Source organism: Zingiber officinale, chromosome 3A (genome assembly GCF_018446385.1).
Source record: "Zingiber officinale cultivar Zhangliang chromosome 3A, Zo_v1.1, whole genome shotgun sequence".
Taxonomy (NCBI): Eukaryota; Viridiplantae; Streptophyta; class Magnoliopsida; order Zingiberales; family Zingiberaceae; genus Zingiber; species Zingiber officinale.
The window spans coordinates 165880928-165897847 of record NC_055990.1 but is presented as its reverse complement, the minus strand read 5'-3'; the positions used below and the strand labels follow the sequence as shown (position 1 = coordinate 165897847).

Below are 16920 nucleotides of genomic sequence, written 5' to 3'. Positions count from 1 at the left end.
GAACCTTGGCACTACCAAAATAGCAACAGTAGCTATTACACTGATCAAAGCAATAGCCAAGACTATTGTCAAGGATAGAGCTTAAAATGACATATGTAGGCTCAAGGTGCTGTGATAATAATGGTGGCATTGCATCTCTCTAATGGAGCTCTAAGCACAGAGGGTTCTGGTAACTTCCCTAAAATAGATGAATGGAACTCCTATTGATCACTTTCATCAATCTTATCTTTTGCCCTATGAACTTGCGAACTTTCAAATAGATGTAGATGTGACCTTATGACCTGAACTGATTCCCTATAAATCATATTACATATATTTGTAGTAATGGCATCGAGAGAGAAAGACATAGTCAGACATATACAGTAAAAGTTCATGCAGAATCCAAATCTGTCACATTTGTATATGTCCAGTGTTCAGGGAAATAAAACCAGATTTAGACAATAGATTGATTGTTCTCCTGCTAATAGATATCATGTAAAGGGAGAACATTCAATGTTCACAATAATATAAAGCATTAAAAACAAAGATTCTATCCTATAAAAGAAACCACAACAGGCGCTAGTTTACCATGATGGTAACTGCTGCTATGTAATACTTGCATCAACTTTTAAGTGGAACTCTTACCATGCACAGGTAAGAGAGGGTAGATATCCAAAATTTATACAGGAATATAGAAATGTTTATGCATATGCTCTCTACTATTTTCTAGCATAGTGCCATTCCATGGATCCAAAAAGTGGCATCCAATGTTTACATATGGAGATTCAGCTCACCAATGGGTCAAACGAATAGCACGAGTCTTTAGCAGCTCCCTCTTCGCTGCCTGATGCAAGATTAAATGGTGACCATGCCTGAAAAGATAGGTAACTGAATTTATCTTTTTGAAAATACACAATAGAACTAGAAATGCAACAAAGTTTCTTCACCTCTTTAACCACAACAAGCTTGCTTATATCACTGGATGATGATTCAAGTTCGTCTGATTTTGACAAGTATACTCGAATTGTTGGGCAACCACGGTTTGATAATGATGATAACATAAACACTTTTCAAAATCATCTAAATGAATATAACAACCATAAGAGGAAGTAGCACCAAGAAATCTAGCATTATTGTGGAAGTTGGGAACAGATTACGACACAGACAAATACAAAGATTTGAAAGACATAACGCCAAGAACCTACGTTGCAACTAGCAACAACTCCTTGAAAGACAAACTAACAGTTGTATCTATACACCAACACTAACCAATTAAGTTTAACAGATGTAGAACCACAAGCAACCAAACACTCATATCAAATATAGAATCTCCGCAAATATAAAAACCAAAGATGAAACACAACCAAATTTCAGCCCGAGCAGAAATGTATGGGCATAGGGGCATATAATACCATGATTCATAGAAACAAGTGGATAAAAGCCTTCCTCAAATGCAAATCTAAGCCAAAATTACCTCAAAAGTCTTGGTCTTCACGCCTACAAGTGGGATCTCACCTAGATATGTCAAACAATCCCCGCACAACTTCCAGACCCTAAATGAAGCAAAATCACACATCAAACACTACCAAAGATATAAATAAAAAGAAAGTATAATTAATTCAGATCAGATCTGATCGGAAAAACATCGCCTTCGACATATCACTTCACTCAACACACAAAATTGCAACACCCAAGAGATTGAGGAATCCAAATAATTTGAAGCTACAGAAGAGGAAGGAGAGTTAGAAACAAGATGTTGACCGACGTTTCAATGAGTTGCCTCGACAAGTTCCCCTGCTCCAAACCCTAGGTCTGCTTCGATGGACAGACGGCAGGGAAGGAAGAAAATGGACGAACTCGTGAGAGGCGACCACTGCTGTGGATTACTCCAAATCAGAAGAGGAGGAAGAAGATGTTTTGGATCAGTCGGCAAAAAGGGCGACTGCGCTCGCAAGATGTTTTGGATCAGTGGAATGAGGACTTGAGGAGCGGAGGAGGAAGGAGAGCTTTTGGGTTTCCCCTGCCCCAAACCCTAGGTCTGCTTCGATGGACAGACGGCAGGGAAGGAAGAAAATGGACGAACTCGCGAGAGGCGACCACTGCTGTGGATTACTCCAAATCAGAAGAGGAGGAAGAAGATGTTTTGGATCAGTCGGCAAAAAGGGCGACTGCGCTCGCAAGATGTTTTGGATCAGTGGAATGAGGACTTGAGGAGCGGAGGAGGAAGGAGAGCTTTAGGGTTTCGTGATCGGGAGGTCTAATTGCAGAAATAGATCTTGACCGTTAAAATTTAAAGGGACAAAGGAGTTTAAGTACCATGCCACCCTTATGAGGATCTATCAGAGGGTGAAATGGTAATTATGCGATAAGCAAATCCTAATGAACATCTTTCTTGTTTAATGGGACGGTAAATAAATTTGTGTAACGAATTTTTTGCAACTAACAGCACAAAAAACTAAAATGATTTTAAAAAAAAATCATTTATTTTAAGACTTTTGAAAACTATTTTTTAGGATATATTTGATAGTTATATAAATTAAGGGGATAGATTATGATATGTTTATTTTGTTTAAGGTAATGAATATAAAAATTAATTATCACATAATGTTATTTTTAATGAATATTATGTATATAAAATTAAACTATTGTTAAACTAAGAAAATACATTTGATCTGAGATTTTAAATATGATAAAACATTAAATATTTTTTAAAAAATATTTTTATTTAGTTATAGTGATCATAAAATGATATCATTAATGAAATTATTTATTTGATTTATCTAATTTTTTCAATTAACTTAAATTATATAGTTTATTTAATTTACTTAAATTATTCAACTTGCATCAATAATCTAAGTCATTTGGTTGATAAATTTATTAAACATTCATTTTAACACGATTTCTTTATAAATTTTAGTTCAATTTCTTTATTAATCATCTGCCAAGTTTATTTAACTCAAAATGACTTAATAGATTTGACTAATTTTATTAATTTATTCGTCTTAGTTAATGAAGGTAGAAAAATAAAAATTTATTTTAATTCAAACCATCCAATAAAATAAATTTATTATTTTGAAACAATATAAAAAATATCAATGACTAATTAATAATAAAGAATAATATAAAAAACTGATTATTAGTTCGAGTACACTACAAGTCATGTCGTTAATAATAATATAAAAAACTGATTTTGCATGGTGCATAACAATTATACGCCTATGAATATGCAGAATAAAGATTGGCTTTCGGATTTATACGTCAAAAGACTAGATATATATATATATATTTTTTTATTATAGAAGTATTTGAATTTGAATATTAAATATTTTAAATTATTATGAAAATAAGTTTTAGTCCACATTTATTTTCCATGATAATTTTATTTTGATTCGTAATTTATTTTTTTATTGATAAAAATTAATTTACCGATAGAAATTAAGTTTGGTTAATAAATTTAAATTTTTTATTGCTTATACTAATTGATATTTTTAAAAAATACTTTAAAAAATTAAAAACATATTTAATATCATGCTATTTATTTATCTCTAAATTTTTATGTTTTTCTTTATCTTTTTACTGCTTCATTATCGTGCTATATTTTTATCAATTTTAATTTTCATAAATTATCAATTAAATTTATTTAGACAAAAATATTTAGCTCTCACTAATGTAGAATCCTGAGGGAAGGGTCTTCCTCTTTGAACACAATGACTATATCTATTGCTCAGACTTGTTGATGCAGCTTACACTAATGATCTAGCTTAGGTTTTATAAACAAGATTCACCCCCCCCCCTCCTCGTTCGTTTTCAATCCTACACGAGTTTGTTAACTCTTGGTCACGCAACAATAATTTTACCGCTATGTCAAGACTTCCCTCCATCGAAGTTAAAATTGATCGATAATTTATTTTTAAAAAAATAGTAATTAAATTGTATACTAATAGTATTACAATAATTTATTACTAGTTGCCAAATTAGTTGGTATTTATAATATTTTATTGACAAAACTTAATATTATTTATTTAATTAAAAATATTTATTAGACAATATATATTATATTTTAATAAATTATGCTCAACATTTTAACATAATTTTTTATTTTTAAAATTTTACTAATAGAGAAGTGGGATTTGGGAAAGATCCAAAATAATCTTTTGCCGGGTATGAAATTATCCTTTCAAATTTTACTAATAAAATTAAATGTTACTAATAATATTTTTAATCTTTAATTTTTAAGAAAATATTAAGGCTTTAAAAAATTATTCTGCCAAGGGCCTTATTGAGATGGTAGTGAACCTACCGTAACATTTTTTTAGGGGCATTGTTTGCTATAGGTTACATACATTACAATGTATATTGGAGAGCATGTATAGAGGGTAATTTATTTTTTGGAAACAATTATCCTCTCAAAATATAATTATTATAATGTGTTTATATATTGATATTGAACCTATGAAATAAACTATTGTATGATTTTTTTTATTTATATATTCAAAAAATTAAAACACATATTTATTATATTTATAAATTATTGATTGTAAATTAATTTCATAAAAAAACTTTTTTATTTAATTCATCTCAAATATCCATAAATAATATTGTTGGTGTAAACTACCTCAGGTTAAGGTTGATCAAATTCTGGTTGGCTAGATTTTGGATTTTGATATTCGATAATATGTGAGAACCAAGAGGTTTATATGATGAACCAAGAGGATTAGGTTCAAGTGATGAACCAAATTGGATTAAGAGCAATCCTAATTAAGCTAATTGAGTTGGACTCAATTTGGTTCATGTGTTAAATGAGTCTAATTAGATTTGGATTCATTGAGTCAATTTAATTCAATGAATATAGATTCATTAAATTAAATTGGTTTGAATCAAATGGTTAGATTTGATCAACCATAGGAGAGGAGAGGTCAAGTTTAACTTGACTTGAGAAGGAAAGATGAAAGGTCAAGTTTGACTTGACCAATGCCACCTCATTTGTGAGTTGGCATAGAGTGGGTCAATGATGATGTTCCACATCATCAAGGATAGTACATGTGTGTGCCACCTCATGAGGGAGATCAAGAGTTGTGACTCTTGGTATTCCATGGAGTTTAAAAACTCCTCTTAAAGTGGTCTACCACTTGATTGTGTGGGTTACAATTTTGTGATTCATTCACTCCTTCTTCTTCCTCCTCTCATCTTCTCTCCCTCTCCTCCACCTTGACCGAAACCTCCTTGAGTGCTAGCACACTTAAGAGGTTTTTCTCCACCTAATTGTTCGTGTGGATACACATAGAGGGGTGCTTACGTGACACCCTTGAGATCTGGCATCTTCTTGGATTAGCGGGATAAGCAAAGGGCTTCACATCAAAGATATAAATCTCTACCATGTAGATCTAGAGTAGATCTAGGTTAGAAAACATGTACACGAAATTTTTATCTTCGCACGGATCCGGTGGCATGGGACTTCGGGGTTTCCGCAACGCAAAAAGCGATTTTTCCGACTTGAAAGTCCCAATAGCTAACTAGCTACATCTGCGATGGGGGTCCATGCTGCTCGCAACTCAGCTATCACTACCTATGAGTGACCGAGTGGGAGCACGACAGAACAAGCGGCATCAACTCCAGCAACCACTCTCTCGAGTGGCTGAGGATGCGGCCCTGACCAATGACTCTCTCGACCGCAAGGGAGAATTGGTCGTTGACATGCATGCCATGTTATGATGCGTCAAATGCAACAGTCATCATACAAATATAAGGAAAAATTAGGTATGCTACATGAAGCCAACATGCTCAATATAGTACATAAATAAACAATCAGTCATCATACCAATATAAGTAAAAATTAGGTATGCTACATGAAGCCAGCATGCTCAATATAGTACATAAATAAAATAACAGTCTAAGCATACAACCATGGTATCTAGTATCTGCTACCTATCATGAACAACAAACAAGAGATTGTATAGATATGGAAATGAATATCTCAAAGATCACGTGGAACTATCAAGCGCAAGAAAAATAAGAGTGGAGCCAAGGTAAAATAATCCTTATCCAAAAATAGTTTATGCACAAAGTTAGAATCAAGGTAAGAAGTACCCGCCTCGAATGCAGAGTATCCAAACCGTCTTCAAGTCCAAAGTCTGCCTCGAGCTCAAGTCCTACAAGTATATGACACGAAACCGATCTAAGGATCTATAAATCATTTAATCAACCTATTGATTATATTAGTTCCTTACTATCTAACTCTAGGTCATCTAATTAATTTATCTAAATTAATTCTGAATACCTAATCAATTAACTTCATTTATTATTCAATTTGACATGGTGCCTACAAGTATTCATCAACCATAGCTTCCTCACCGATAGCAACTTTGACTAATAATAGTTATGAAATTAACTATTCATTAATCAATTAATTTGAAACCACTCGATTAATTAATCCATTCAATGACATAAATTTAATACCAATTAAACCTCTAAATTTATTAATTATTGGATAAGTTCCATGTCTCAACTATTAAACTATTATCCATCATAATCAAAACGGTTTAAGTAATAATTAATCGTTACCCAACCATTGATTGATCATCTCCGTTACCGACCGCCGACCACAGACCACCAGCCTCCAACCATTAGCTTCTGTACTCGATCCTGTGCCATCGTCGACTGTATGGCCATATCACTCTGACCTCCTTCGGGCCTCCCTACGAACATCTGTTCACCCTGACCTACTTGCTTCCGCACAAGTATCCGATCACCCTGACCTGCTCCAGGCCTCCCACGAACATCCGGTCACCCTGACCTACTCCAGGGAGGCTTGGAGCAGGTCAGGATGACTGGATGCTTACGGGAGGCCTGGAGCAGGTCAGGGTGACCGGATGCTCACAGTGAGGCCCGAAGCAGGTCAAGGTGGCTGAATGCTCGCGGGGAGGCCTGGAGTAGGTCAAGGTGATCAGGTGCAGATGCTTGCGGGGAAGCCCAAAGCATGTCAGAGTGACCAGATGCTCGCGGGGAGGCCCGGACCATGAGAGTAATTGTGGTCCTTCGTTTGAGGGAAGGATTGTTGGGGTTCAATCAAAGTCCCACATTAAAAAGATTTAGTAAAGATCATGGGGTTAAAAGGATGCAAGATATCTCCATTGACATGAGGTCTTTTGGGTAGAGCCCAAGAGTAAAGTCATGAGGGTCTAGGCCAAAAGTGGACAATATCATGTCATTGTGAAGATATGTGGACATCCTTTGGGCGCAACAAATGGTATCAGAGCACCGGAAGTCCTTTCAGCATGCTTTTGTCCTCACTCGCACGCATCCTGAAAAACTTCCCAGGAGGTCACCCATCCTCAGATTGCTTCAAGTCAAGCATGCTTAACTTTGGAGTTCTTACGTTTGGACTTCCGAAAAAGAAGGTACACCTTGGTGATATGGATAGTATCATATAACCTTTTAAGTCATACTTAATCAGAATCTTAGAACCAAGGTATTACAATCACCCTTACTTAAAGAAACAATGTCCTCGTTGTGTAACCACGAATCACACCACAGACAAATCTCAGATTTTCCCTCGCTAGGTGGTGCCCTCGGTGCTCCTGCCACAAGCACACTCACGGTCGCAAAGTCGCTCTGATACCATCTGTAACGGCCCGACCCTAGCGGGCCCCACCCGACCGAACCGAGAACACCACCAGAATTGCCCATCGGGTTGACAACTAGCTCCACAAACCACCGGAAGTCCTTTCAGCATGCTTTGTCCTCACTCTCACTCATCCTGAAAAACTTCCCAGGAGGTCACCTATCCTCAGATTTCTCCAAGTCAAGCACGCTTAACTTTGGAGTTCTTAAGTTTGGACTTCTGAAAAGGAAGATGAACCTTGGTGATATGGATATTACAATCTAACCTTTTAAGTCATACTTAACCAGAATCTTAGAACCGGGACATTACACCCAGTGGTATAGCCGCGCAAGGCAATGCTCCTACCTCCTCACCTTCTAAAGAGGAGCCTAGGGTTTGGAAGATGAAGAAGAAGAAAGTCACCATCAACACACCCAGCCTGCTCCCAACGGACCTCCCCACGACCCAAGTTGCACCAGGGTTGATCGCTTTGCCTTTGCCAAGCAGCGTGGGGTCGGTGCTACCTCCTACCTCACCAACTCCCCCTCCCTGTCCTTCAGCGACTATTCCTACTTCGGCTTCCGCTCCTCACCCAAAGGAGCTCGCTCAGGGGCTGACTGCCACCTACATGTTTCCCTCATGCAAAAGGGACTCGACGATCAACCTAAGACCCTCCGGAGCTCCAACATATTAGTGAGCAACAATCTTTTATTTTTTTTCCAACAAACAACCCTTTATAAATAACTTTTTCCTCTTTTTTCCAACAACAATAACAAGAGGAGTAAATTGGTTATTTCTTCTTTTATGTTTTATTAATTGAAGGAGAGTTGTAAAGTATAAATTTTATTTTATTAGGTTGTTAGTTAGGATTATTATTTAAATCAAAATGGATATCTCATATGTAAGAATATTAAATATTACGAGGAAATGATATCACAAATGATTCTTTAACTTTGAGCTCTGGAGATCGATGAATCACTGCTAAATATTTTATATTGTATTATTTTTTTTAATTTATTGAATTTGTCTCTTTTAATTGAAAATCCTTGCTACACTATTGATCCGATCATATTGAGAATTAGTTAGTTCAAAAAATTAGATGATGAAAAAAATATATATTAATTTCACCATATCTTTCCGTAGTAAAAACTTATTACTGTCTCCATGATAAAAAAAAAAAAAACCGCTCCCTACAAACCTCAACACTCAACACTTATTGTTAATTAATTTCTAGTCTCACTCATATCATTAATTTCAAAAGGGAAAAATAGATTTAAGTTTTCATTATTACTTTTAAATTAAAAACCTCCAACCTAGTATGGTATCTATAATAGTTTCACAAACCTCTCTAAATTTTTTGCATGGGAAATGCCTATGTTGGCGTTGTTTGAGAATTCTAAATTTAGATAGTTTTTTTTTTTTTTTTTTTTGGGGAGGATGTATTTGTCAAACTTAAGGGTGCAGGTCAGAAAATCTGACCAAAAAAAAAAAAAAGTAAACGAAGGTTTCGAGTGGTTGAAACAGATCGAACCGTCGTTCCCCACGAGAGCGTGACGAGAGAAGCGAGATAGGTCGCTAAGAGGAGCACACGGAGAGTGTGCTCTCTCCTTGTGCAAGTAATCGAAGAGAAAGAAGCACGGCACGGCAGTTGCTTTTCTTCTTGCTTTCGGGGAATGGCATCGTGGAAGCCCCTCCTCCTAATATCCTTGGACTCCAATGCCCATCTCAAGCATTCCGCCTTCTTCCAACTGGGGAGGGACCTCTCTCTCTCTCTCCCCGTGATCTTGATCCTGATTCAACAATTGATTGACAGGCGACAATCGGTTCCAATGGAAGACCTTCCAATCGAACTGCGGTCTTCCGGTATGACCCGTACTATTGCGCATCCGTACTCGTTCTTTGTGCTTGCTTTCGTTGATTGAACAGATTGAGGAGATTCAGCATTGCCGTTTCGGAGAGGTAAATCGTTCGGGGCATAATGCGATTAGGGCATTTAATCGTCTTGCAATTCTGTAACTGCGCATAATGAACGCACGCTAGCATTCAAATATATGTTCTATCATTTGTATATCAAGAAAGTTTGTTACTTTTGTAGTTTCATTCTTTTCTTCCTATCACTAAGCTAGGATGCTGAGCAATCAATATTAATTTTAACTTTTTTTAAAAAAAAATCTTTAGTTGAATTAACCAATATTTATTGTTTTTGAACACGATAAAGTTGTCAGACATACAAATGCCACTTTATCTGAAGTGTTTGCCTTCAAATATTTTACATTGGCTGAAATTCTTCATGTATTTGCTACCAGTCAAATTTCAGTCTTGCAGTAATGAACTGAAATTGCTTTGTTATGGTTCATCAAACTCTTCTAGATATGTTGGTACTTGACTGAGTCGTGGGAACAGTTCAGATTTAAGGGATCTATAGACATCATTGTTGCTACAAATTCAGATGCTTTGAAGCTTCAGGTTAGCAAACAGTTTAGCTTTTCCTATTATCATGTGATCATTATTCCTTGTTGTTAGATGATCCTATGATTATTATTACATTTTGAGTAAGGGTAATTGCAGATTGACAAACTGCTATAAATTTAATTTTATCGGCCAATTCCCATAATATGGTTAGCGTCACTTTAACAAACAGTACTAGGTGATAAATGATTTGAACCACTAATTCCCTAATCTAGGTTGTGGCTTTTGTCAGGTTTTAGCACGTCCATACACATGGCATTGACAAGTGATCTTTTACACATAAATATATAACCAAGAATTGTTGATAAGATGGTGGTGATGTGGTAGAGGTATGCTGTGTGAGATTCAGACTGTTGTTGGAGCACTAATCCCTGAGATAATAGTTCTCAAAGTTGGTCCATGAATGTGGAAAATTTATCTATCTTCACGATAGTAAAATAAGTTGTAAAGAGCATGATTTCACTGTTGTTGTTGATGTGCATCATTGATACTACAAATTTTAATGCTTCCGACGATCCTTATTCGTCGTTGTCACATGATTCAAATATATGATCTTAGTTACATATAAGGTATGACCAACTCTAAATTTCCTCAGTGCTGTAAGTTCAATATTTATGATCTTTGTTACATCTGAGGTATAGCAAATTATGGATTGCCTAAGAGATGGAAGTTCACTTTTACTGGATTTGTTTGGTTTTCATTATTAGCATGTGATTGTATCAGGTCTTTACTAGGGTTAGAGTACCTAAGAAAAGGTACATAAATGATTTATCAATAAAGTATTCTTTGGAAGGCCACTAGCATAATTTCTACTCTTCTATTATTGTTGTTTCAGACTTTTTGGTGTCTGTAAAATGCTTGAGAAGGCGAGATGTGCCATCATTCCAAGCATTGTATCGAATTGATGGTATTTGGGAGTTTGGGGTGGGTATAATTCTTAGTTGGTGTCATGTTAAAGGAGAGGAATTAACAAGCTCATATTGTTGTTAGGTGTTCCTAGAGTAGAGGGGAGGGGATGATGATTCTAGATGAAATCCAGTGTCGTGCATTGTTAGATGGTTTAATGAATTAGTTTGTTCTTGCTTTTTTATAGAAAGAAATGTTGAAACTGATTTTGCTAATTTCCTTACCTTCACAGTGCTGATTGTCTGAATCTTCAGAATTTGGACTGTTATAATTGCCCAGGTAGCATGCACATAAATTTTGATTCCCTGTCTATAGAAAAATCATACTCTTAACTAATATTTCCTTTTTCATGCTTGTTGATAAGTTTTCTACTTTTTGGACTTGTTTGCTTCAAGAATCTGATGTGGTTGCCTCAGCCTTGGCATTGGCATAAAGCAGAATGCATTTTGATAATTATCTCGCCAGCTGACCGCAATCAATAATATCTTTCTAGCATCTATTAGTCTAGCTGATCTTTTGCTATGGTTTTAACTATAAAATTTTTTATGCAGAAAAGGGAGAAAGCATGGTTTGCAAGTTCTCTGAAATCACAATTACAGTACTTAGCCCCTACTCCTAGTTTTCCAACTATTGCTATCAATGACCCTGGTGAAGAGATAGAACTCGATCCATCTGAAGGCCCAGTTGACGTGTTTTGTCTTTTGATTTTTGATCCAGATCAGGTCAGTAACTTAAATATCAATAACTTCTCTTCTCAATTTGTGTGAATTTATTTTTCATATGATACCGGAGTCGCATGGAAGCATGTCATCACTATGCTACTCCACTACAAATCATTTTTCTCAAGGCTTTCCGTTGAAACTTTGCATCATATTCATTGAACTCAGGTTGACTACTTGAATTCGAGAAGCAATGAGCGACTTATCTTTACATCCAAACCAAATGGGTCTAGCCGCAAATTATGGATGTCTCAGCAAATCAACCCATAATGTTTAGCATGTATGAATGTTCCAGTTATGTTTTTATCTCTTCTTTCATATTCCAAGACATTTTTCCTATGCAGAGGCATATATTCTATTGACAATTATCCATATAGTTTATCACCTCGTAGCTTTCTCCTTCCAGGTTGTTGCTGCCAAAAGCAAAAATGGAGGTGCTTTGGATGATATAGTGCACCCATTAGGCACCCATTTGACGACTATCTTCCAAGTTTGACCATTTAAAGCATTAGAACGTGTTGAGTAGTCTTCAGGGGAAAATGGCTTCAGAACTAAGAAACAAGACTGTATATATCCTGATTGTGTCGACTTTCATTTTATAGAGTGCACTAATATGTTTAAGGTCACAGCTGCATCTCGTAGTTGCGCGTGTTTCGAACATCAGCGACTATGTCGGGTGGCTGGCGATCGGCATCCATGGCCAGAGAGCGTCGACGACCACGTCGGAAGGCCGTTGGTCGACAGTCGTGGCAGTTTCTTGCATCATTAATCAATTCTGTGTTTGATTAGTCGTGGCAGTTCGGTTCACCTGAATCGAGCCGGGTTTGGTATAAACCATTAGTTAATTTAACCTGATCAGATTGACCCAATTAAACTCAACTCGAGTTCAAATCATTAATTTATTTAACAAGATCAGTTTGATTCAATGAGTCTGGTTTAAATCTAATTGGGATAGTTTAATCCAATGAGTTCGGACTAATCAAAATTGGGTCAATTTGATTTATTGGGTTGGATTTTTCCAGATTTGATCAAATGAACCAGATTTTTTCTATTGAGCCAGATTTGATCGATTAGGTTAGATTTGATCAAATAGATCTGATTTGTTCTAATAAATCTAATTTAATTAAATGAGCCTGATTTAAATCAAATAAGCTAGATTTGTTCTCATGTCTGATTTGATTAAATTAGCCCATTATTTATTAAATGGGTCAGATTGGCTGATGGGTCAGAATTAATTAAATGAACTTAGATTAATTAATAATAACACATAGGTATAAGATATCCTTGTCCAATTAGATTAGTTCTAACGAGGATAATGGATTGAACTAAACTTATGATCTGGTTCCCAATCAATCGGTCTAATGCGTCAATCTACTGAAGCTCCTTAATTAAAGAAAATTTATTTTTCTTATTTGCTTATGTATTTTGTGTATTGATTCTATGTAGATGTGTGAATTGAAATTAATTGGTTTTTTACGGGTTTGTCAGTTTTGTACTGATATTATTAATTTCAATTCCAGATGTCTCGGATAATATACACCATGACTTGTCACCATGTGCGACGGAATAAGCTAATGGAGGCTATTCATGAGATAGAGTATGGCCCGATTTATGGTGTCAGGGGACATATTAGATGGCTCGATTGATTATTCTAGAAACTCAAGCAGAAAGAATTTTCAATCCTGGATAATTACAAGATCTGAGCTTTGATTCATTCATTGTCGGCACATCCTAAGGAGATTGCACACCATGTATGAGGGTGCTATAAAAGGTGCATAACTTATGCAAAATTGTGCATACAGTTACTTGATCGTGTGCCTCAGGAGGATTCAGAGGAAGATCTGAATATAGATCTAATGGAGAATCCTGAAATTGATTTACCTAAGATTGCCCTAATTGAGTCCAAGTTGAACGAGATTGTGTTAACCACTGCACTAGTATTTATCTTAGTGGGAGTGGTGTTAACTTATCTATATTTTTAGAGTTCTATTATTGTTACTGTCATTATGTGCGAACTGTATTAGCTTACTTTATAAAAAGTTATGTTATATGTTAACAAAACTACAAATGATTAGTTTATATTTAATTAAATGATTAGTTTATGTTTAATTAAATAATTAATTCAAATGATTAGTTTATTTAATGATTAGTTCATTTAATAATTTGTTCATAGATCACGTAATAATTATTTCATTTGATGGGGTGTGTAATAGAATTGATTAATGTTGATTAAATTGGATCATGAATAAAAATATAATTACCACTTTATTTTGTTAACCAACTCAAGTTTACATTGAGTCAATAATAAATTATATATATATGAATTAGATTTAATAACTACATAATATGTTTATTTAGGATAGATTATGGCTACCAAGAATATCATAGATGAACTCAATAGAGAAGTTAAATTATATGAGGATAACTACAAAATTTGACATCTCAAGATATAATATATTATTGAGGAATAAGAAATTCTAAAGGCTGTAAATCAGTTTATAGTAGAGCCTGCTTATGGTTTTACAGCATAGTATAAACATGATCTTGATGCCTATAAGGTATGGAAGAAACAGGACTCTACTGCCAAGGGTATATTGATTAATTCAATGGTATATGACATGTTTTATGAGTATGAGTCATATCCATCGGCTCATAATGTCTTTGTTGCCCTGAAAGAAAAGTATAATGGAGTAAGTTTAAACAAGATTAGTCAACTGATAATTAAGTTTGACAGCTGCAAGAAGCACCCAAATGGATCTTCAATTCATGAGCATTATGTTGCCAGTATAGTGTTGTTACCTGATTCTTATCTTTTGTGGATTATAGATTCAGGAGCAACGAACCATGTAGTTCATGATTGAGCTACATACGTGGAGTACCGTTGGGTACCAACTGACAACAAATGGATATATATAGGAAACAATGCAATGATAGCAGATGAATCATCCTTCATAGTGGACGTGCCTTATTTCTACATGATGCCCTATATGTTCCTGAGATTCAACGAAATATAGTTTCTGTAACTAGTCTTCTTGATTTGGGTTATTATATAAACTTTTACAGTCATTGTATAAAACTAAGTATTAACTCTGTATTAATTGGATATGGTTATGTATATAATGATTTCATGGTTTTTGATGTATAACTAAATATTAATTATGGCAATAATGGTTGTTTTTTCAAGCATTGCTTTTACTAATGATGCTGATGTAAATGATGAAATTTGGCATGCTAGACTAGGATATATAGGACAAGATTGAATGAATAGATTAGCTAAAGAGGGCTTGCTCGACTCTTTGTTGGGGTTGCAAGGTTGCAAATATAGTCCTACATTGAAAACACATGAGAAAGATCATGGATTTATAAGAAAAAGATATCTTCATTGATATGAGGTCTTTTGGATAGAGCCCAATAGCAAAACCATGAAAGCTTAGCCTTAAAGTGGACAATATCATATCATTGTAGAGATATCTGGAATCTTTTGGTCTTAACAATTGGTATCAGAGCGAGGTCGCTCTTCACCAAACTAACCACCGGAAGAAGCACGAGCCAGAACCATGATCCAAGATCAAACCATGTGGGTGAAACCTTGAACGAAATAAGGGAGGCTCTGAGCAAGTTAGTGACCTGATGTTTGAGAGGAGACCTTGAGCAAGTCAAGAGTAATCCGATACTCGAGGGGAGGCCCTGAATAGGTCAAGAGTGACTCGATATTTGAGGCGGGGGGGGGGGGGGGGCTTGTGGTCCTTTGTTTGACGAGAGAATTGTTGGGGTTGCAAGATTGTAAACATAGTCCCACATTGAAAACACATCGAAAAGATCATGAGTTTATAAGAAAAAGATATCTTCATTGGTCCAAGAGCAAAACCATGAGGGCTTGAGTCCAAATGGACAATATCATACCATTGTGGAGATTTCTAAAATCTTTTGGTCCTAACACTCTCATGCTAAGGTTAGCTTATTTGTATGTGAGCATTGTCTTACTTGGAAAAATAACTAGGAAACTATTTGATAAGACTATTAGAGTTAGATCACTATTACAATTAATTAATTCAGATATTTATAGTCCAATGAATGTGAAGACTAGACATGAGAGTTCTTATTTCATGACATTTATTGATGACTTCATACGTTTTGGTCATGTGTATTTGATTTTTCATAAATCTCAACCATTAAATTGCTTCAATCGTTATTTGAATGAAATTGAGAATCAATTAGAACGTAAGTTTAAGGCCTTATACACTGACCGTGGAAAAGAATATTTGTATTATCAGTTCAAGATAATATGTAATAATAAATAGATTATTAGACAACTGACAATCCTTAGAATTCCACAGCAAAATGTGGTTGCTGAAAGAAAAAATTGAACTATTCTAGATATGGTTAGGTCTATGATGACTCAAGCTAATTTACTAATTTCCTATTAGGGAGAGACGTTATTAGCTGCAACCTATATACTTAATTGAGTGTTTAAATCTGTTCCATCTACTCCATATGAACATTGGATAAACAAAAAATCAAATTTGAGCAATCTGAGACCTTGGGATCAGCTGCTTATATTCATGATAAGATCTACAAATATAGAAAATTAGGACCCAGGGGTAAAAAGTGTATCATTGTAAGGTATTCTGATACTTTTAAAGTTTATATTTTCATGGTAAGCAGCAAGATGAAACCATAAATAAAATTAAGAGATTCTACTTTTCTCAAAACTCAATTCCTAACCAGAGGTGAAGTTAATTAGAAAATTCCTCTATTTGTAATAGAGGAGAAGGATAATGTTCCTTTATCAATAAATCAGGTATCACGAGAGATGCTCGAATCTAATCATTCTAGTGAGAGCGATTTGTTGATTAATAAGATGATTTCTCAATAGGTTGACCTACAAAGTAGTTGTAAGATTATTCCTCGGAGAAGGTTTGACATTGAGAATGATGCATTAATGATACTCCCAGTTGACGATGAGGAACCTTGAACGGTTGAGGAAGCATTGAGATGTTCAATTAGAAAAAAATTGGAAAATTATAATAGATGAGGACATGGAGTTGATGAGAAAAAATCAAGTTTGAGATTTAATCGATCTTCCTTCGGGCTGAAGGGCCATTAAGAATTAAGAGGAAAGCAGATGAGAATTAAGAGGAAAACAGATGAATCGATTAATCGATAAAAAGCTCGTTTAGTTGCAAAAGGATATACCCAAATGAAGGGTATTGATGTTGAAGAGACATTTTCTCCTGTTATGAAGTT

At 35.2% G+C, this 16920-nt stretch overlaps 2 protein-coding genes across 5 annotated transcripts in view; one reads left to right on the top strand and one right to left on the bottom strand.

Moving 5' to 3' along the window:
- Positions 1-2035, bottom strand: part of LOC122053435 (negative regulator of systemic acquired resistance SNI1-like) — a 3877-nt gene extending 1842 nt beyond the window's left edge. For 2 of the 4 annotated variants that reach the window (XM_042615490.1, XM_042615487.1), the window contains exons 1-4: positions 1745-2035; positions 1454-1532; positions 927-1059; positions 774-851 (exon numbers count right to left, since the gene is read on the bottom strand). In XM_042615490.1, coding sequence (XP_042471424.1) covers positions 774-851; positions 927-1040 — 192 coding nt within the window. In that variant the 5' untranslated portion in view covers positions 1041-1059; positions 1454-1532; positions 1745-2035. Of the gene's footprint in view, positions 1-773; positions 852-926; positions 1060-1453 lie in introns of all 4 variants that reach the window. The other 2 variants (XM_042615488.1, XM_042615489.1) reach the window with 2 other exon arrangements.
- A 7217-nt stretch (positions 2036-9252) lies between these two features.
- LOC122050904 (pyridoxine/pyridoxamine 5'-phosphate oxidase 2-like) lies at positions 9253-12457 on the top strand. Its single transcript, XM_042611772.1, has 6 exons — positions 9253-9402; positions 9506-9538; positions 9950-10045; positions 11506-11676; positions 11842-11953; positions 12080-12457. Exons 1-5 carry the CDS (start codon positions 9253-9255, stop codon positions 11941-11943), a joined length of 552 nt encoding a protein of 183 aa, XP_042467706.1. The 3' UTR covers positions 11944-11953; positions 12080-12457.
- Positions 12458-16920: the final 4463 nt, after the last annotated feature.